The sequence below is a fragment of the Pipistrellus kuhlii genome, unplaced genomic scaffold (genome assembly GCF_014108245.1).
Source record: "Pipistrellus kuhlii isolate mPipKuh1 unplaced genomic scaffold, mPipKuh1.p scaffold_m20_p_1, whole genome shotgun sequence".
Classification (NCBI taxonomy): Eukaryota; Metazoa; Chordata; class Mammalia; order Chiroptera; family Vespertilionidae; genus Pipistrellus; species Pipistrellus kuhlii.
Window position 1 is genome coordinate 28,180,549 of NW_023425404.1, and position 22,898 is coordinate 28,203,446.

At 36.6% G+C, this 22,898-nt stretch overlaps 1 protein-coding gene across 4 annotated transcripts in view; it reads left to right on the top strand.

The window, feature by feature from the left end:
• The window catches only part of TXNDC16 (thioredoxin domain containing 16), an 80,373-nt gene extending 76,827 nt beyond the window's left edge, over window positions 1-3,546 (top strand). For all 4 annotated transcript variants that reach the window (XM_036436416.2, XM_036436407.2, XM_045580678.1 and 1 more), the window contains exon 21: window positions 2,392-3,546. In XM_036436416.2, the coding sequence (XP_036292309.1) occupies window positions 2,392-2,579 (188 nt within the window). In that variant the 3' untranslated portion in view covers window positions 2,580-3,546. The remainder of the gene's footprint in view (window positions 1-2,391) is intronic.
• The last annotated feature ends 19,352 nt before the right edge of the window (window positions 3,547-22,898 follow it).

The following is a 22,898-nucleotide window of genomic DNA, read 5'->3' on the forward strand; positions in this document are numbered from 1 at the left end:
TGCCTTCTGTGCTGGCAGGGCCTACTCTCCACTCTGCGGGAGGGGATCTGAGACAGGTGCCACAGGAGTCTGCCTCACCTTCATTTCTGTGAAATTTTAGTTGGGATTTACACTTAACTTTGGTCAAATTCTCTGACCTTTTTAGGCCTAGGCTTTCTCATCTATAAAACTGGAATAATAATTATACTTACCTCATGGATTATAAGGTTAAAACGAATAATGTCTGGTATGTAGTAATAGATGCTAGCTATTATTATTACTACTATTAATAGTTTGATAATAATGTATCTATTACCCATACATAATGAGAGTACAGTTTTATTTGCAGTTGATTCTAAAACTACATTAAGACCTTTGTAGTATTCCCTCAGCAAATAACTAGCAGAATTGTGATACCTGGTTTTAGGTATTTTGTCTACATCTCAGACCACTAGGCTGCAGTGTTTACTTTTTAAAATCCTGCTAAAAAATTTTTTTTAAAAAATACTGCTAAATATGTGCTATGCTTTAAGTTGAACTTTTCTTAAAGACACTTTAATGTCTTTAGTAAAGATACTTTATTTGCATCTGGCAAACTACTAATAGTTATTGTTATCTCCTATTCATTACATTCAAGAAACTATTACTACATGTATTTGTCACTTTTGTATCTGCTAACCTGGCAACAATAATTTGAAATTAAAGGGATAGCTTACATTTAATATCCTGCTGATGTTCCAGGTACTAGGATTTTATATAATTAAGTCCTTTTGAACCAATTATATAAATACACTTTATATGTGCAGATTTTTGTTTGAACTTTAGTCCATTTTAGGAAATTAGAATTTAAATGAATTTCCTAAGTTTTAAAATATATTTATTTGATTTATGAGAGATGCTTAAGTTTATATTTTATGGACATTCATTACTTTTTTCACATTGCTAATTTTTTAATTCTTTCACTGAAATTTATGTTTAAAAGGTTTACTTGGCATATTTCCTTATATAGTTCATTTCTCAAAATAGTATTTTAAACGGACCACTAACTTCTAAAATTGTTTTGTAGGATCTGTGTACTAAATGGAGAAAAGTTAGCTAATTAATCTCATATATATCTTATCATATATATTATCATGATATCAAGCTCAAATCAGTTTTCCTCTTCTAGTGACCAATGCTTTAAAAGGAAGGACACTTGACTTGGGGTGGTAAATACACAATACAATATACATGTGATGTATTATAGAATTGTATACCTGAAATTTGTATAATTTTATTAACCAATATCACCCTAATAAATTCAATTTAAAAATGATGCTTAAGATTCACTATAAGAAGCCCATCTAAGAATTAATTCAATCCATCTGTCTATAGTATAGTTGATTCCAAAATAACTTTTAATTATCACTATCTATAATTATTTTTATAAAATGAAGTATGTACAAAGGATGTTAAAAGCTTCAAAAGAGGAAAATGCTTTAAAATGTTAGGAAATCCTTGTATAGATAAGAAGTAAATATGCATGTGCCAAAAATTTATTTTTGAATCATTCATAAGAAACATTTTCAGTTCTTTGGGATAAAGGCAGCGGAGGGCAGGAAACCTTTTTATTTTGACTTGTACCTATTGATGTGGTAATCTCATAAACATATTATTGTTTTCTAAAACTTCAACAGGATTAGCTGGCAGGGAGATTATGGATCTTTTTAAAAAAATATTTTATTGATTTTTTACAGAGAGGAAGGGAGAGGGATAGAGAGCTAGAAACATCGATGAGAGAGAATCATTGATCAGCTGCCTCTTGCACACCCCCTTCTGGGGATGTGCCCGCAACCAAGGTACATGCCCTTGACCGGAATCGAACCTGGGACCTTTCAGTCTGCAGGCCGATGCTCTATCCATTGAGGCATATCGGTTTCGGTGGATCTTTTGTTTTCTTCCTAACTTTATTTACAATATGATAGTGTACAAATATAAAAAATAAAAATAGCTACTAGTGAGGAATGTATCAAGTTTCTTAAATAATGTAGTAAAATAAATAGTTTTGCTTAGGTAAGTAAAAGTGATAAAGTTTTCACTTCTACAAATATATTTTAAAAAATAAAACATTTTCTTGCCCTAACTGGTTTGGCTCAGTGGCTAGAGCGTCAGCCTGCAGTCTGAAAAGTCCCAGGTTTGATTCTAGTGAAGGCACGTGCCCGGGGTTGTAGGCTTGACTCCCAATAAGGGGCGTGCAAGAGGCAGCCGATTAATGATTCTCTCTCATCATTGATGTTTCTATCTCTCCCTGTTCTTTCCTCTCTGAAATCAATAAAAATATATTTTAAAAAACACCCACCATTTTTTAGTATATTTATGTGATGATTTTTTTGATCTGTTCATCGTTAACCCTTGATTATATATTTTTTCCAGCAATTTTATCTGCTCAGGAATGGAAACCTCCTCTTCCTGCTTACGATTTTCTACGTATGATGGATGCTGCAGCATCTCAACATCCCACTAGGAAAGGTCCTGAGGGTATGAAAGAAACTGACATTCAGGAGAATGATATACAACCTGAGGATAAATCAGCAGCAAGAAACGAACGGATTGAATTATAGAGAATAAAGCAATGGAATAGAAGTAATGTATTTAAAGCAGAAAAATCAGTTAGGCATGATAAGAGTTATGATGTTCAAAAGTGAGCTGATTCAATAGGGCTGTGGAAAGCTTTCCAAGATCTATTTGGCTTACTTAATAGACTTAAGAATTTATTTCATTAAAAAATAATACTAAATTATTTCAAATTTCTATAATATGAGCCATATATGTAATTTAGAATTTTCTAGTAGCCACATTAAAGAAAGTAAAAGCAAGCAGGTGAAATTATTTTTAATAATATATTTTATGAGTGAGTATACCCGAAATAGTTCATTTATCATAAAAAATGAGATATTTTACATTCTTTTTTTTTTTTTTTTCCATATCAAGTGCATATTGTGTGCTTAATGCACGGCTCACTTTAGAGTAGCCACATTTCAAGTGCTCAGTAGCAACATGTGGCTGCTAACTACTGTATCGGATAGCTCTGCTGTAGACGAAAACTGGTATAATTAATTTAACTTAGTTCTAGCCTAATGTATTTTGAACTAAAATATAATGTAACTCTAGTTTAACTACAGTTGACTCCACAGTGGGATCATACAGCTGGCAGTTGTATCTGTTTTGTTCTCATGATATTAAAACTATAGTCCTTAAACAAGGAGCACTTTTGCCCCCTGGGGACTTTTGGCAATGTCAGGAGTTATTTTTGATTAAGGGTGTTACTGGCATCTAGTGGGCAGAGGCCAGGGATGCTGCTAAACACCCTATAATGCATTGGGCAGCCTCCCACAACAAAGAATTATCCTACACAAATGTCAATAGTGCCAAGATTAAGTAACCTGTGTAAAACCATAGCAGTGAGCTCCCTGAATTTTTTGGTTCTACTCAGTTACTGTGTTTGAAAAAATCTTGAATATTAGCTGGTCTTATCCTGATAGTTATCTGGACACAACCTTATCTTTTAAATTCTGTTTATAATATTTTAAGAAAGTAATAACATAACCCTAAAAAGGACTCAGAGTGAGATATATATCATAATATAATATATGTTGTATTAGGTTTATTATATATTCTCTATATAGAGAGGCATATTATAAATAGAATATATGACAATTCTTATATAATAATATAATTCTCATATATAGAACATCTGTAAAAGAGAATTTTTTGTTTTTTTACTTTTTTAAAATAAACTTTTTATTATTGATAATATTACAGATATCTCTCCTTTTCCTTCCCTTTACCCCCATTCTCCCAGCCTCTGCCCCTCCATGTCTTCACTACCCTATTGCCCATATACATGGACTATGCCTATCTACGTAATAAAAGAGTAACATACTAATTGACCATACCTTTGTGATGCCCACCAGCCAATCAGGAGTGAGTATGCAAATTAACTCAACAAAGATGGTGGGTTGATTTGCATATGCAGGCGCTGAGTGGCCCACACCACCCCAGCTGCTCTGGGCCTCTGGGCAGCATGGGAAGGTGGAAAGGTGACTGGTCAGAGTGAAGGTGGTGCTGACAGCCAGGGGAAGGAAGGCCCATTCTTGCACGAATCTTTGTGCATCGAGCCTAAATAATTTATAAGTTCTTTGGTTTATCTTTTCTCATCCTCCCAGCCCCACATCAAGGTATGTCAGTCTGCTCCATGCCTCCATGCTTCGGGTCTTATTTTGTTGGTCAATTCATTCTGCTTATTAGATTCCACAAATAAGTGAGATCATGTTATATTTGTCTTTCTCAGATTGGCTTATTCACTTACAATATTTTCCAGGTCCTTCCATGCTGTTCCAAAGGGTAAGAGATCCCTCTTTTTACAGTGCATAATATTCTGTTATGTAAATGTCCCACAGTTTTTTTTTTTAATGCATTTATCTTCTGATGGGCACTTGGGCTGTTTCCAAATCTTAGTTATTGTAAATAATGCTGCTATGAACATAGGGGTGCATATTTTTTTTTAATTGGAATTTTGGGTTTTTTAGGATATAGTCACAGAAGTGGAATTGATGGGTTAATCTGTCTTAACCTTTTATTTCTACAAGTTATAAATGCTAAATTTCAGATTAAATAGGAATTAACATTCTGTCATTCTCCTAAAAAAAGAGGCTTCCTCCTCTGAACCCTGTGTGAAATCTATCCTTGTAAGCTCTGGACAAATCAAGTGGTCTCCCTAGGCCATTGGACCTCTTTTATATAATGAGAGGGTGAGATTAACCAGAAAAATAATTTTTCATTCCAACAGCACTTGTTGGGCTTATCCATTTGTAGCAGTAATTCACCTCATTTTTGCTCTGTGCATTTTTTGAGACATTTGTTGAGACCATCCTATTTGGTACTCCACTGTGTTTTTTACTGTACTACCTATTTGGTATATCTTTGCTTGAAATTTTCTCCACATATGGTTTACCTAGTACAAATGACTTTCATAACTGGAATTTAAAAAAAATCACAAACAGCTCAATTTCAATAAATGTATAAATCTCATTGTAATAGGTCATTTGCTACTCTCAGTACCTCCTCAATTTTTATCCTGTAGCATGTATTGTGTATTACTTCAGTTAATTCTCTCTCTCTCTTCACTTGAGGTTATTTTTCCCATTGATTTTTAGAGAGAGTAGAAGGGAAGGGGAGAGACAGAGAGAGAGAGAGAAACACCAATGTGAGAGAGACATGTCTATTGGTTGCCTCCCGCACACACCCTGACTGGGGCCAAGGATTGAGCCTGCAACCAAGGTTATGTGTCTTTGACTGGAATCAAGACCTTGACTCTTCACTCCGTGGGCTGATGCTCTAACCACTGAACAAACTGGCTAGGGCTTGTTTTTATTTCTAATATGGGAAATAGGAGATGAACTATAAATATAGGTTGTAATAATAAAATATTGTCAGCCTAACCATTAGAAAATGCTAGTTAATTACAAGCACAAAGAAACAGGAAATTGATTAGTCATTGTATTAAAGCCAACATTTTTGATAGTTATTATACATGGTTTTTAAATAATTTTTTAAAAAGTATATGGATTTCAGGTTACTTTCATGTTCTCTACATATACCCTGTATCTGTTGGTTTTCTTTGGTTGCAAGCAACACAGATAATTAACAATAATCCTGGTTAATTTAAGCAAAATGGCAATACAGTCATCTCTTGGTATCTGAGAGGCATTGGTTTTAGGGCTCCTCCCTTCTGAGGATACTCAGGTCCCATATGTAAAGTGGCATAGCATTTGCATGTAACTTATATTTGCATGTGACACATATTTGCATATAGGCTACAGCACGGTGTGCCTACACATCACTTCACATCATCATGTGGATTCAGTATAGTGCTTAGTGTGTCAATTACAAGTTTTGTTTTTAAAAAGATAATTTTTGATCCATGGTTGGTTGACTACATGGATGCAATATCCCTGGACATGGAGAGCCGCCTGTATTGGGTAATTAACGGAATTAGAAGAAAATTTAAGCAAAGATAGGAGCCAAGGATCTATGTAGCAGGAACCAACAGCTCAGTGTTGAATTAGTTCCAAATATTTTTCTAATCCTCTCTGATTCGGGGAGTCCTGCGAAAGTAGGTCAGGGGAAGAGTAAGCAGACTTCCACAATGGAGAGGAAGTAACTTTCACAAAAGAAATCTAGGTTCTGTTTACCAGAAGAAGTGAGGATGAATGTGAAGGGCAGAAAAAGGTGTGACTGTGGAGAGGTTGTTCTTACAACACCACTTGCTGTTCTTCCATCTGTCCTTCATATCCTTTCAGGACTTCTTGTCACATCCCCCTGTCCATTTTTTGAGAGCTTCAAGAGCCCCCAATGCCTGTAGTTTTCCTATATGTCCCTCAGTCCTCTATAAGATTTGTTGGCCAGTACATATGTGCATTTCGCATAATATTTCACCACTCAGGGGTCAGATTCTTTTAGTTTCTCCTGCCACATCTGCTGGAAGGTAAACACATCCAAGGGCCATTGCTTCCAGCTCTTCGGTTGAAATTTCCCATGTGTTGTTTTTCCAAAATCCCTGGAGTCCATCCCTCAAACTATGCTTCTTCTAAAAGCTAATTAAACATGTGTATATGCTGAACAATAAGAGTTTACAGATCACTAAGTGCCTGTCTTTGGTAACAGAAAGTAATCAAATAGTAGGTATACCTTGGGAGCTGTGCTCCCACTTAAGATGTAGAAAGCTGCAAGAGAACGTTACTCCCGTCCTAACAACAAGAAAATAATAGTAACTTTTCTTACACCCATCAGAGAAGGCAACCAAAGGAACTGAAGTCAGAGTGACAAGCCCTTTCAAGGAAAGACAGGAGATATGAACCATCCCACCTTTGGCAGAGTATCGGAGGCTGCCAGTAAAGCAAGTAAGAAAAAATTATTAGTGGTTTAAGCTTTTACCCTACCTGCCAGTTTTGTTAGCTTCCAGGTTCCTGACTCAGAGACAGAGGACTTAATTCCTCACTGTAATAGCACATCCCAGAGCATTGCTATTTGTATTGGTTCCCTCACTGCAGCCCACACGGGGCTGCGTTATAGGGAAGGAACCCTGAGAGCTCAGGGAACCTAAATATTGGATAATGGATATTACGTATGCGTGCCCTTCGTTCTGGAGGGAGACCTATTTATTACAGTTGGGAGTAATCAAACCTGTCTCTTTTCTGGAGAGAGGTGGCATTTTCCTAGGCTGAAAAGGTAGTCCAGAACAGAGGCAGTCAGGGCCTCTATTCACAGATCATGGCAGGAACACAAGAGACCCAGGAAGAGCTGTCTTTTTAGCAGACATCAGCTAAGATTTTAAGTAATTCTTTAAAGGCCAAGTGTGGACTAAAAAATACTAGCTTAGGATAAATGGGAGCCCTGACATGACAGTAGTTCACATTCACTCTGGAGTTCCCCTCCACCAGCACCTGCAGCGTGTGAATGAGAGCGATTGGGGCAGGAGCCGGGCAGGAAGACAAGCAGGTAGAGGTTGATACCGTGAGATTGGGTGGCAGATGTGAAACACTGTCTACTTCCTCAGAGGTTTCCTCTAGTGTGAGTAAAAGCGTTAGCCTCTATAGAAGAAAATGCAACCTTCCTGCCTCCAAGATCTACTGCCGGTGGTGGAGGAATAAATGTAAAAACCTCTTGCCCCTGGGGAGAGACAGAAAACCTTGGGCCCAGGATTCTGTACCAATACCAAGCAGAGATCTGTAATTACTGAGAGAAGTGCAAGAACATTTTCTAACCTATGAGAAGTGGCCATATTTCGCTGCCATGGGGGAGGAGCTAGAAATTCTGAGGCCTCACCCTACCCCCAGGTACGCAGCCCTACCTAAGTCCCAGAATGCACAGGGAAAACCAAGAATTTCTGCCTCCACCCAGCTCAGTATCAGATAACAAACAGAGCAGTTTACCGCTTTGGGAAGGCACAAAGTTGTAAATGACACAGGTTAATCAGGACTTGCTAAAAGCTAAGGGAGGAGCAAGAAAACAAACCCTCTGGCACCCAGGTCCCAGCCTAAGTACAGTGTAATAGCAGCCAATTCCTGGAGGAACATGCAGACTGGTGCACCAAAGGTAAAGTTACAAAATCGAAGCCTGATTTTACTGGATTTACTCAGTCCTCCACAAGGCCAGGGTAAATATTATTTATCTGTCTCTCCTATTCTCCATAAACTGTGTGCATTCAATCTAAAACCTTGACTTAAAAAAAGTAACAGAAAGCAGTCCATTGCCAAGAGATGAGACAAATGATAGAATAAAACTCAGAAATGACCTAGATATTGAACTGTGGGACAGAAACTTGAAAATAACGATGATTAAAGTATTAAAGGAATTAGTGGAAAAGGTGGGCAACCCACATAAACAGGTGGACAACTTCACCTGTAATGGAAATGCTAGAATTAAAAACAGCAATGAAAAATACCTTTTTGTGGACTCATTAATATACTTGGCACAGCTGAGAAGAGAATCTACACTTGAAGATGAGTCAATGAAAAGTATCCAAAGTGAAATACAAAGAGAAAAAAATGAATAAGTACAATAGGACAGATGATTCAAAGCTGTGGGATAAAATCAAACTGTCATACATGTAATTGGAATTTCATGAGAAGAGCAAGAAAACAAAATAGAAGTACTTGGAGGATAAAGGCTAAGGAATTTAAAAATCGAATTAAAAATAAATCACAATTCTAAGAAGCTCAGAGAAGCCTAAGTAGGGTAATTTAAAAATAAAGACACATCATAGTCAAATTACTAAAAACCACAGAGTAAGAGACTTTTGTGAAGATAACCATATAAACAGCTTCTCATTCTCTTCTCTTGATTCCTCACTCTCCATTTTTAAACCCTTTGGAAAATAAGTAAGCCATTCTTAGCTCAGGGGTCACACAAAAAGGTCATTGGCTGGATTTGGCTTGCTGGACATAATGTTTCAACCCCTCATCTAAAGCAAAAACTGGACTAACACATTATGAAATTCATTCAAATTTAAAGGTAAAAAGCTATGGCAATCTACACCAATAAAAGAGTAACATGCTACCTTTGCAACGTCCACCAGCCAATCAGGAGTGAGAATGCAAATTAACCCAACAAAGATGCTGGGTTAATTTGCATATGTAGATGCTGAGCGGCCGGGGGCAGGGCGGGATACTTACATCATGCCATGATGACGATGCAGGCATTCTGCACACCCCAGCTGCTCCAGGCCTCTGGGCAGCATGGGAAGGTGGAAAGGCGGCTCTGGCCTGAGTGAAGGCGGTGCTGGCAGCCAGGGCAAGGAAAGCCCATTCTTGCACAAATCTTCATGCATTGGGCCTCTAGTAACAAACAATAAGAAAGGAAATGGAAGTGTACTGTAGTAAGGGTCTCAATTTACATAAAATGGTATAGCACTATTTAGAAATGGGTAAATGGTGATAAATTAAAAAATGTATTTAAGCCCTTAATCATCACCAAAAATAGAGCTATGGCTAATTAGCCAATAGTGGGATAAAATGGAATCTTAAAAAATAATACAAAAGAAGGAAAGATCATGACAAAAAAATGGCACAAATAGAAAACATATAACAAAATAGTAGACTTAAATCCACCCAAAGCACTACATATATTAATGTAAATGATCTATACACCCCAATTAAAAGGCAGAGATTGCAGATTACATGTTAAAAGTAAGGATTATATACTTTAAAAATAAACACACATCCCAAAACTTTAAAAGGATGAGAAGATAGGTAACTTGCAAATACTAATTAAAAGATAGCTGGAGTGGTAGTTTATTAACATCAGACAAAATAGTCTGCAGAACAAGGACTATTAGCAGATATAAAGAGGGATATTACATAATGATAAAGAGGTCAGTTCACCTCTTTTAAAAGGAGATCTTTAAAAGCTGATCTGCAAGGAGAATTAGATAAATCTATTAAGTAGCTGGATATATCAGCACTCTTAGTAACTGATATAACAAGTAAACAAAATCTATAATGATAAAGACCTGAACAATGTTGAACTTGACCTTGTTGACATTTGTATTATAGAACATTCCACTCAACCCCAGAAGAATATGCCCTTTTTTTGAGTATACATAGACGATTCACCAAGGTAGATTGTATTCTGGACCATAGATAAATCTAAACTAATTGCAGAGATTGAAATCATACATTTGCTCTCTGGCCACAATGGAAATAAAATAAAAGTCATTAATAGAAAGATATCTGGAAATGTTTTAAATTTTTGGAAATTAGCACACTTCTAAATAATCTTGGGTTAAAGAAAAAGTCATAAGAGAATCAGACAAATTTTGAAATTAAATGAAAATAAACACCCAACATAAGATGAGGGACACAGCTAAAACAGGGCTTAGATGGAAATTAAAAGGGCAATAAGGTAATATGAACAACTTCATGTAATAAATTTGGTAAATTAGAGGGGTCATTCCCTGTTTTGTAAATAAAAATTTTTTGGAACAAAGCCTCACTCATTTGCTTACATATTGTATATGACTCAGTAGTTATAGCTGAGACCATATAGTCCACAACCTAAATGTCTACTATTTAGCAATTTAAGAAAAAGTTTGCCAACCCCTGATTTAGGTGAGTTAATCAAATTCCTTAAGAGAGCTAAATACCAGATCTCACGAACAAATAACAATTGCTGTATATTTATTTAAGAACTTGAATTTGTAGTTAAAAAGTTCTTTGGAAAGAAAGCACCAGGCTTAGATGGTTTTACTGATAAATTCTACCAAGTGTTTAAGGAAAAATAATATGAATTCTATACAAGGTCTTCCAAAAACAATAGAAGAGGAAGATGTACTTTCCTGTATTACCCTGAGACTAAATCCAGACAAAGTCATTAAGAAAAAAACAACAAACAGCCAGTGTCTACCATTCGCTAAGCATGGATAGACATGAAGAGCATTGTGCTAAGTGAAATAAGCCAGTTAGAAAAAGATAAATATCATATGATCTCACTCATTTGTGGAATATAATGAAAAACATAAACTGATAACGAGACAGAAAAGCGTCGAACAGGCTGTCAAACTTCAGAGGGAAGGCAGGGGAGGGTGGAGGAGGATAAGGGATGAACCAAAGGACTTGTATACATGCATATAAGCATAACCAATGGACACAGACAGTAGCAGGGTGAGGGCATGTACGGGGGGTAAGGGGTGGCCGGGGAGAGGTCAATGGGGGAAAAGGAGACATATGTAATACTATAAGAAATATTGATACTTTAAACAAATAATTAAAAAAAGGAAATTTGGATACAGGCATGCATGCATGGAGGAAAGACTATGTGAAGACTAAGACTAAGAGAGAGAAGACAGCCACCTACGGATAAGGAGAGAGGCTTCAGAATGTCATCAACTCTGTCAACACTTTGATCTCAGACTTACAGTTCTGAAATCATAAAGTTTTGAAACAATAAAGTTTTGTTGTTAAAAAAAAATCCCCAGAAAAAACAATATTCTTCATAGACATGCACACAAAATCTTCAACAAAAATTACCAAATATAATTCAATAATAGATGGAAAAGAGTACATCATAGCTAAGTGGAATTTATATCAAGGATGCAAGGTTAGCCCTAACTGGTTTGGTTCAGCAGATAGAGTGTTGGCCTATCACAGGTTCAATTCTGGTCAGGGGCATGTACCATGGTTGTGGGCAGTTACTCAGTAGGGAAGTGAGCAGGAGTCAGCTAATCAATGTTTCTCTCTCATTGATGTTTCTAATTCGTTATCCCTCTCCTTTTCTCCCTGTAAAAACTCAATAAAATATATTTTAAATTTAAAAAAGGATGCAAGGTTTGCTCAATACTATCAGGCTTACTTTTTTAATATTTTAGAAAATGTCTGCTAAATACTCAAGTCTAAATAACCATCTTTTCAGTAAAATGGTGTTCTATGAAAAACAAACAAAAACTTGGCTAGTTTAGCTCTCAATGCAATCACACAATTGCTTTTCTCAGGATAAACATCATACTTTGGGATGTTGCATTGGTTCTTTGTGTACACTTTCCATTTCATCACTTAACATTAAAAAGACATATTCAATAATTTTACTGCTTCATCGAAGATATTCTTAACTGACACTAAATCCCACTACCCCTGCCACCAACACTGGAAGTGTCATAATGACTACTAAACCTGCTGAATTAGGGAGGAGGAGAGTCTGATGAAATAAAAATCACAAGAGAGAGAAATGCCCCTTTTCTACAGTCAAATCTATAATAGTAAGTCAGCAAAAATACATCACTGCCATTTTAGAAATATGGGAAAGTCATTTTTCCTGGCAATTGTAGCTTTATAAACACAAGTTATTTGAGTTTTCCCAAAACATAAATTCACACCCTATATAATACCCTGTCCTCAAGTAGGTGGGACCTGTGACTTTCTTTTAACCAATAGAATATGGCAAAGGCAATGAGTGTCACTTTCACAACTACATTAAAATAGGTGTATACAATACATACATATAGCCATCTTGCTAGCATGCACTAGAGATTCTCTTCACTTCTTGAGTAAGTAGGATTCCTCTAAGCACTGCAGGTAAACTTTGGTTGGCAGCCTGCAAAAATCCTGGTGGCCTAAGTCATGGAAGCCCAACGTTTCCAAAGACCTGATTCAATTCTTCTTGAAGGAGGCCAATAGGAAAGAATTGCTTTTGCCAGAATTTTATTGTCCGTGGAGTGTTTGATGTTTTTGGCTTTGAGGCTGAATCAGTCTTGAAGGTTACAATCAAGATTGGTTAGAACATAGTAATAGCAATTTCTGAGTCAGAATTCCCGTTCTCTGCACGTTCCTACCTTTCTCTGCCCTCGTCCTGCAGTGGCAAATTCTAAAGCACCCAGAACATCTTCCTGTTCTCCCATTACCGAAGTTTATCTAAAATATTATAATGTCTCATGTTATTTCCTCTTTTGTGGTTGTATCTGCTCATCTGATCTGATCACTATAAAGAAATAAAGGTGAGAGGAAGAAGAGGTCTTCTTCTCATTTGTGTTAAAAATATGTTCATTAAACTTGCACATGATGTCTTCTGACTCTGTCTTACTATATCATTTCTTTTTTGTGAATCTTTTATTAAACTTGTCCTTTCAGAATAACTCAGCCTTTTTCTCCCCAGAACTCCTTCCCCCTCATTCCTTGGGGTATAAACAATAGGCAGCCAGGTTAAAGACAATATGATTAATTGATAACACATTGAGTTCTGCTCAAAATCATTCCTTCCCACCACATTCAGGAATTGCTACATGAGGAGATAATTACTGAAAATTTTCTGGGATTATGAAATTCAGGAAGTTTATAAATTCTTAAGCAGATTAAATAAAAAGAAATCCACACTAGACACACAGTGAAACAACACAACATCAAAGACAATCTTAAAAGATGCAGGAGAAAAAGACAGATGACCAAATACAACATAATATGTAAGTAGGGGAAGAAGTTAATAGAGTTAGTATAAGTTTAAGAAGCTTGGGAAAAGATGAAGTTATTGATTAATTTTAGGTTATAAAAGGCAATAAGTAAGTACTTTTGTAATTTTGAGAGTATCTACTAAAATAATTGAAAAATTTGATACTATAAGTGGGGGGAAATTGTAGCTATAAACAATAACCAAAAGAAGGCAAGAAAGGAAAATAAGGAAACATAAAATAGATGAGGTAAATAAGACAGATTTAAACTGAAATGCCAGTAATTGCAAATGGACAAAATGTTCTGATTAAATGATTGCCAGGCAGGATTAAAAAAAAAAAAAAGCCAATCATATAACTTTACAAGAGATACATGTTAAATTTTAATATACAGAAAGGTTAAAGTAAAAAAAGTTATTCAATTTCTAAGTGAGAGAAAACTGGTCGGATAAGGTAGACATTAAGGCAAAAAGCATAATTAAAGATCACTTTGTAATGTTAAATGTTTAATTCGCCAGTAATTTATAACAGTTGTAAATGTATAATCACCTAATAACAGTTTCAAATTATAGCATAAAGTAACAGAAGTTCATAAAATTTCCATCATATTTGATTTTTAAGTACTTAAGTAAAAAAGCCAATAGAAAAAAAAATAAGGGAAGTTAATTGAAGATTTTTTTTTAAAAAATCAATCTTTATTGTTCATATTATTACAAAGGTTCCTCATTTCTTCCCCCTTCCACCAGGTTCCCATCCCACCCTCCTCCCCCTGTTAATTGAAGATTTAAACAATGTCATTTGTAAATGACTAATTTTCTTCATCAAACTGCAAAACACTCATTCTTTTCCAGCATACATAGGACATTTATAAGTGACATATGCTGAGCCATAAAGGAGGTCTTAATAATTTAACTACTAATACCATACGTACATGTTCTCTGACCATAGTGCAATTAATTTAGAAATCAACAAAATGATAACTAGACATGTAGCATTAAGGAGCTGGTATACAAGCCTGTGTTTGAGATAAAAATTCATGAGCCATCCAGCTCACTAGTGACAAAACTTGAAATTAAACCTTAATCACCTTTATATCCATGTAGAAGGATGATACCAAAGAAAGCCTCTTTTGTCCATAACATTTCATTTTGCATATGTAAAAATAATACTAAAGTGACCTGTTACTGGATTTTTCAGTAAGCAGAGAATTCAAACATCTTTCCCACTTAGAGCTGGTTCATATTCTAACACTTTGTGGTTTGCAGATTGTAATTTCATAGTCTCTTAAAAATCATCCTTATTTTTTCCTAGTAAGATATATTAATGGTAGCTTATCCAACATTCCGTTTGGATAACCCAGAGTCTATCCTTATATAGACCTCAGGAGCTATTAAAAAACAGATGCAGAATCTGGAGTCTTGTGAAATAGTCCAGAAGGCCCTCCTGACTTAGAGGAGGCAAGATTTCACGTCAGCTGCTTAATCAAATAAAACACTTCCTCCGACATCAGATGCAGCCTGGAGTTTCTGTTTCTCATGGGGGTATATAGTTAGGAAGCCCATTTTTGAAGAATTACTTTTCCTCACATTCACACCTATTTCCTTGTTTGAAATACAACATAACCAGATACCCAGTACTTTGTGCTGTGCGGTGAATGTCCTGAAAGTCTGGTTTATTGTAAATAGAATGACTAATTTTAATGCATTTAAATCTCTTCCCAAAGTTACTGGGACTGGACTGTGAGGATACACCAGCCAGCTCTAAATGGTCTTGACCAATGTGAACAGGAAGTAAATCCCAAATGAGACAGTAAGGTAGGATTATTCTTGTTTTTAAAGACACAGTTGGGGAGGGGAGGAAGCTATTGGAAGATAGTTTTCCTAAAAATAGTCTAATGAAAGTGTCAAACTCTCACATTTGTTAAAGGGAATTAAAAATAGTTATAGATCCAGAAACATCCAGGGGAGGCAGTATCATACAGTGGTTAGAGAACGGGCTTTGGATTTGGACTGGTGAATCTTTGAGTCCTTATTCTTCCAATTATTAGCTCTGTGATACTGTAAAGTTACTTAATAATCTTTATGTCTTAGTTTCTTCTTTGGTGAAAATACTGCTCACCACACAGTGTTGGATATTAAATGGGAGAATTTATGGCAAGCCTTTGGTAAAAGTCATCTTAGAGGTGTGTTCATTTATTAGAAATTTTTTCCTATTAGCACAGTAATACTTATAAGAACTCAGAGAATACAGAAATATACAAAGAATGCAATAGCTGCCTCTCTTCCCTCCAGCTCTAATTCTACAGTCACATGGTAACCACTATCAACAATTTGTTTGCATTTGATCTTGTAAATATTTCACTTATTATTCTTAGGGTTCGAAATGCCCATATCAATAGATTTTTAAAAAAATTTAATTTACTTTTTCTTGCCATATATAATATTAAAAATTACCTCCTTCACTTTCTGGAGTTAAATCAATATTTAGTATTTACACTGAGATCAGGAAGGAGAGGTTTTTTAGTCCTTACCTGAGGACATGTTCTTTGATTTTTAGAGAAAGAGAGAGAGAGAGAGAGACAGGTGAGAGAGAACATCACCTGGTTGCCTTCTGTACGTGCCCCCACCAGGGATCAAACCTGGGTGTGTGCTCTAAATGGGAATTTAACCGCCTTTTGGTATACAGGACCTGGCTCCAACGGACTGGGCCACACTGACCAGGGCCCTAGTTGCTTTTTTATACTCGGACTTGCTCCTCAAACCTGAAAATTGAAAACTAACATACTTACACCTACAGTGTCCTTTGTTTGCCTGAAAAGACCACCCCCCCAACCCATGTCCCAGAGGGCAGTGCTTCAGAGCACCACTCAGTACTGAGTAGCCTTCCCCCAGATGTCCTGCTGAGGGAGGCCTCCCCTTCATGTCTGAACATAATAAATTAGAAAATATGCAGTAATTACAATACTTGCACATGGCATAGTAATTGATTCTCTGAGATTTCATGAAACATCTCTTTAGATCACATCATTCAGTCATTTACATTCATTCCTTCAACAAACAAACATCTGGCACCTGCTAAGTGCCAGGCCCTGAGATTAGTGGTATGAGTACAAAGTCAAATCAGGTACCAGCCATTACCTGAAGGCCCTAAGATGCGAAGGAATCCCAGATGAGGAGCAGCTAAATCTCGCTGAGGATCAGACAACTTTCTAAGGAGAGGATTCTTGAGCTGAATTTTGAACTATGAGCAGAAGTTGCTGAAGGAATTCCCAGGGGAAGAAAGAGCATGGGTGAGGACAGAGTACTCATGGCATTGTTTCTGCGTGTACCTAGTCGAGAGCCAGAGTTACATATGGAATGAAGGGTGTTTGGAGAAATGAAGTCCAGGGGGCCACAGAGGAACAGGAACCAGATACTGCAAAGTTTTAACCAAACTAAAGAGCTTGAATTGTGAATCATAGGTTATGAATTTAGGTTATAAGCTTATTAGGTGATTACCCCCTGCCAGGAGTAAAAAAGAAAAAAAAAAAAGAAAACTTAAAATATTACTATTTTGATGAAAGAGAAAAATTAAACATCTATGATGGATTGAGGGGAAAGCCTATGATCTTCCTTCCCAACATGATAATTACAATCATTGTAGAATAATAGTTCCTTTCTACCAGCTTCTCTATTTGTGTTAGAGTAAGTAGATTAAACCCTCTGGGGACCTCAAAGTTGTAGGTGAATATTTTATCCTGGAAATTATAACAAATTAGAAACTGTATGGGGCTAAGTCATTTCCTGTAGTATTTTTCCAGGCTATTAGAGTACCATTTATTCCCATGCAATGTAAAACACTCAAAACGGGACCTGAGTTAGTAAGCCTCCCTTAGCATTTCATTTATGATAGCTCCAGGAAACAATTTGGGTATAGGAAAAACAGAGACCAATATCTGCACATCAATTTTCTTTCTTTGGTTTGGCTTCAGAGAGCACCAGTCTCTCTCTATTTTTCTAGAAGACCGGGTCCTTGAGAAACAGATTCCCACAATGAAATTTTAATGTAATTCAAGAAGTCAGAAAGGGTGAAATTTATTTTTAGATGTTCTCTTATTTTAAAATTCAGTAAAAACATTTTGTCTCTTGGCTTTAATACCCACTTACGTGTTTTTAAAGTTGTGTTGGGGTTTACCTTGAGGTTTTAGACTGCTAACGTTTCACAAGATCATCAGTATTGATACGCTTGTTTCTAATTCTCTGTGTGTGGTGGTTGCTGGAGAAGTCATTGACAATGAAGTGATTCTGTTCTAAACCCCACAAAAATATTGCTTCATAATACCTAGCATTGTATTTTGTTTCTCCATTGATAATGCCCTTTCCTATACATTGCCTTATTTAACCTTTACAAGCTAAAAGAGTAATTCAGAGATTCCAGTGAGTAGATTCCCAAACTTAATTCATCCTTTTCTCTCATTACCTGGGAGAGTTTTTCATAAAATAGATTCATGAGCTTCACTCCCCTACTCAACCTCCAAGACACTGCTTTAAATGTTTACAAAAGCTGCCCAGATGACACTGATAGAATGAACCTCATTGGAAACTTCTGTTTAAGGGGATTTTTTCTAGAACTCTTAAGGGACAGACCTAGACCTCAAACCAAAGATGCTGACTACAAGTCATAGGTGTTTCCCACAGATCACAGGTCAGGGAGAAGACAGGGCCTGGGAGGGTAGCTGAACATGGATGTGGGTTGATGATAAAAAGATAAGCCTTAGAGCAATTTTCCTTCAGAAAAGAGCTTTTAAAAGTGAAGGTGATTGTTCTTTTCTAAGATTCTAGAAATCATCTCAAATACAATTATTATACACACATAAGATATCATGTCTAACATTGAGAGCATAAAATTTTAAAAATGAAACTCACTGAAAACCCCCAATACCTACCAGACAGTAATGTCTTTGTTTTCCTTTTCCTTCTCATAATTATTGACAGGCATGCATTATAAAAAGAATTTAAGTATTGGTGGGAAAGAATTTGAGAGTTATTTCTAGTAATTCCCTTGCTCCCTTAATGGTCTGGTATTAGATTTAAAAAAAAAAAAAAGTGTATCTGACTTTATTTTCCTAACACTTGCTCTAATCTTAACTTCATAAATTGGAGGCTTTCCATCCCCACTCATATAAGGGGAAATCTGGGGGCTGGGCCTTCCCATTGCTAATGGCCCCTCGAGAAAGGTCTTTAACTTTTCATCTACTAGACAAAATAATGATTTGTGTAGCTCTCAAATATCTTTTTATTATTATCTCTTAAATCACATACATTTTTGCAGAAAATATTACATATGACTCCTTTACCCCCATTCACCCCTTCTAACCCATCCCTGGCCCCCTAACCCAGACCTTCATCACCCTCTTGTGTGTGTCCATGGGTTATGCACATATGCATACAAGTTCTTTGGTTGATCTCTTTCAAGTGTCTTTTTAAAATAGGGATTTATTTTTCTTTGATATATTTCAACGCACAGTTTATGTTTTCTGAATGAGCAATCCTGGGGGTAAATGCCCTTTATAAGTACGGATGACAGGCAGTGGAATAGACAAAACTTCTAAAGAAACCATTTGTACCTTTAAAAAAAATGAAAACTCACCCACAATTCTTATTTTGTTTTTGGATTTTCAGACCTTGTTATCTTTTAAAGAAAAGCATAGTCTTAAACAGTAGTCAAAATATATATCGATATTAACAGAAGTTCAGTGTATGTTCATGTAATTTTAGAGCTTGGCTATGTTATGTGCATGTGTATGTATGTGTGTATCTATGTCTATGTATGTGTGTTTTGGGTACCAATATATTTAAGAAACTCTTTTAAGAGAAAACTTAACTAGCTTGCTTATATTTTACTTTTATTGTATGAAATTTAGCATAATGAGTAGTTTATGCTGTTTCTCTGTTTTAATTTGTTTTGCTTGTCATTTCTCCCTCTCTCATGGTTACCAAAAGGAATATTTGTAAATATTTGTAACATCAGGAATCTTGTTTCATCTTTGGTCTAACAGTCTAAAATTCATTAGAATACAAAGAAAAATCCCAGAACACTCAAGAGTGTTGAAGGAATGGTAATTAAGATAGTAATTTGATCCCAGGACCTTGTACATCGTAGGCTACACATTGAATGCTGTGCTGCCAATGGTGGGGGTAGTGGTGAACCTCCATTCCATAAATATTGTATATCTACCGGGGGCTTCTTGTTGGCAAAATGGAGTGTATATGTGCATGTATGCATTTTTCTGGGGTCAGACTCTTCGTGTTCTTTAAATTGTCTGAGGATTTCATAACCCCAAAGAAAGAAAACTAGAGTAGAAAGTTGCAAGATAGCTGAAACTGGTTTGGCTTAGTGGATAGAGTGTCGGCCTGTGGACTGAAAGGTCCCGGGTTTGATTCCGGTCAAGGGCATGTGCCTTGGTTGCGGGCACATCCCTGGCAGGGTGTGTGCAGGAAGCAGCTGATCGATGATTCTCTCTCATCGATGTTTCTAGTTCTGTATCCCTCTCTTCTTCTCTGTGGAAAATCAATAAAATATATATTTAAAAAAAACGTTATGAGATAAATGTGTCCATTGCACTCTCTAATTTAGACTTTCCAACATCCTTTATGTATCAGTCAGGTTTCTCCAGAGAAGGAGGTGTGTGTGTGTGTGTGTGTGTGTGTGAGTGTGTGTGTGTGTGTGTGTGTGTGTGTGTGTGTATATATATATATATATATAAAATATATGAAGAGATTTATTATCTACTCACGTGGTTACAGAGGCTGAGAAATCCCTTGATCTGGAGTCTATAGGCTGGAGAACTAGGACCGAGGGTGGCATGATTCAGTCTGAGCTTGCAGGTCTGGAAATGGGGGACTGATGGTCTAAGTCCCAATCAGAGTCTGAAAGCCCAAGAACCAGGAGCACCTATGTCTGAGGACAAGTGAAGACAGATGTCTCAACTCAGGCAGAGAGAACACCCTTCCTCTGCCTTCTTGTTCCATTCAGGTCCTCACTGAACAGTATGATGTCCTCCAAGTCAAATGCGAATCTCTTCCCTCACAGACAACCTCAGAAACAATGTTTTACCAGCTCTCTGGGCATCCTTTAGGCCATGCAAGTTGACACATAAAATCAAACACCACCACTTAATTGCCTGAACCATAAATTTATCTAACTTTCTCTTCTGCCTCTTATGACCTAGGTGCCAGTCAATAAATGAAAGAAACTTTATTGACATGGTACAGGCATATGACTAAAACAGAGAAAGTACAATCCAGTGTCATTTTATGAGAATGACGTGTTCCCAAAGACTTGGCAAAATTCAAAACTTGCATATTTCATGTCTAAACACTCCCTTAGGACTGATACAAATGTTTACTAGCAAGAGTGCCTAAGGCTTGTGCTAATAGCATAAACACAGTTGGAAATTCACTTCTCCTCCAGCTTAAAATTATAGCTCTTCAATATTAATAAAAACTCTAAATTTTGCTGAAAATGCAACCTTCTTATTTTTTTCAAATTATAAGAGAACGTTTACTTAGAAAGTCACAGAGGTAGTAAAAGTGAACTGTTGAAGAAATGGACTAAGGAAATACATTACAGAGGCAGAAGGGCCCTTGGAGTTTAGGAGAGGGAAAAGCAAAAGGATGTTTCTTGGGAGAAAGAAACGGGGAAGGGAAAGGCTCAGGTGTACTCTGGAGAGGGAGAGGAACTGAAAGTGAAACTTAGTTGATTTTCAAAGTTAGCCTTTTCAAGTTAACACAATTCTAATTTGCATATATTGGCATTAGGTATGTTACATTGTGTATAATAAATTGAAAATCCATCCTTTCTAATTAAGATGCTCAACATTTTGACTCAGTTTTACCTCTTATAAGATATCATTCATAAATAATTTTGCACAATTGATAGTGCTGCTAATACCACTGTTGGTACAACTACTGTAATTAATGACTCAACTAGTCTATAAGGGGAAATACATTTCTTTTGTTGTTTTGCTTTTATATTTTTTTTAGCAGTCTGACAACTCAGGAAACCAAACAGGAAGGCTAGAACCCAATAAAATACTAGTTCAGGTTTGAAAATATTTGGTTCTAATTATGGTTTTCATCCAGTGTGAATATGTGTATAGGTACGTGTTTAATTTTCATTTTGATTCAGTCATTTATGGGAAATTGTAATTAAGATTTGAAGATGGTTTGAGGTACAGCGCTTTGGGCTGTTTATTTTGATTCCTGCCCCTACATGACAGAGAGGAGAGTGTAAATTCTCCTTGGTTTGTTTATTGCATATCAGTCACAATATATGAAAGTAAAATCTTTCAGGGGGTGTAATAAAAGTCAGGTGGAATAAGTCTTTCCTTTCACTTGAGCAATTTGAATTTTAAGGATACTATGATGTATCCTAAGCTGATATTTTGGCTTTTAGGCTGTTTTGGCCTTAACGTGTGAAGCTTCTTTACATAATAGGTAGTTAACAAAAAAACGGCATGTTTGGTTTTCAGATAACAAATAACACTGATTGCCTCAGTAATGGGGACTTTCTGTAAATACACACACAGAAGGAATAAGGGAAAGAGGTGTCGAGGGCCGTGGGAACCATGTATCAGGAACAGAACTGGAAGTCATGTAAAAACAGCCTCAGAGACACATATCTGGGCTACATGGCGATCAGAATGTAATTTGAGAACTAGGAAGTTTATATTCCCCAGGATCCAATTCTAGCCTTTTGGAGCCATCGTGTCGTCCCCTCAAGAGCAGAAGTTCGTGCAGCCTCACCACAGTGATCTGCTGTTATTGCTCCCCAACTATGGGTATGGTCTCTAGAAAGCCACCCTTAGGTAGCTCTTCTTTGTGTTCCCATGGTGTTCACTGGGCCTTGCTATTGTGATATTTAACACATTCTATTTTAATCCTCATTGTCTAGTCAGACCACTCTATGAAATTGTGAAGTCATGTCTGCTTTGGTCATCTCTGTATTCCTAGCTGCTGGCTTGTCTCTGTCATTTTTTAGTCTATGCTTCCCTTATCGGCTGCTTTTAAAAAAAGTATTTTCTTTATTGATTTTAGAGAGGAAGGGAGAGGGAGAGAGAGAGAAAAACATCAATGATGAGAGAGAATCATTAATTGGCTGCCTCTGGCATGCTTCCTACTGGAGATCAAGCCCAGAAACCCGGGCATGTGCCCTTGACCAAAATTAAACCCGGGACCCTTCAGTCCACAAGCTGACACTCTCTCCACTGAGATATACCAGCTAGGGCTATCGGCTGCTTTTAATTGACTTTCTTTTTAGGACCCAAAACGTTCTCAAAAGGAGAATTAAATTTGTTCCTGTGGCCACCATCTCCTCTGTGAGGTAGAGCTTTGGTGCCAGGTTACTCTACAGTTTGTTGGTGTACAGTGGCTGCCCTGATCCGACAGGTGAGGCCAAGTCGATG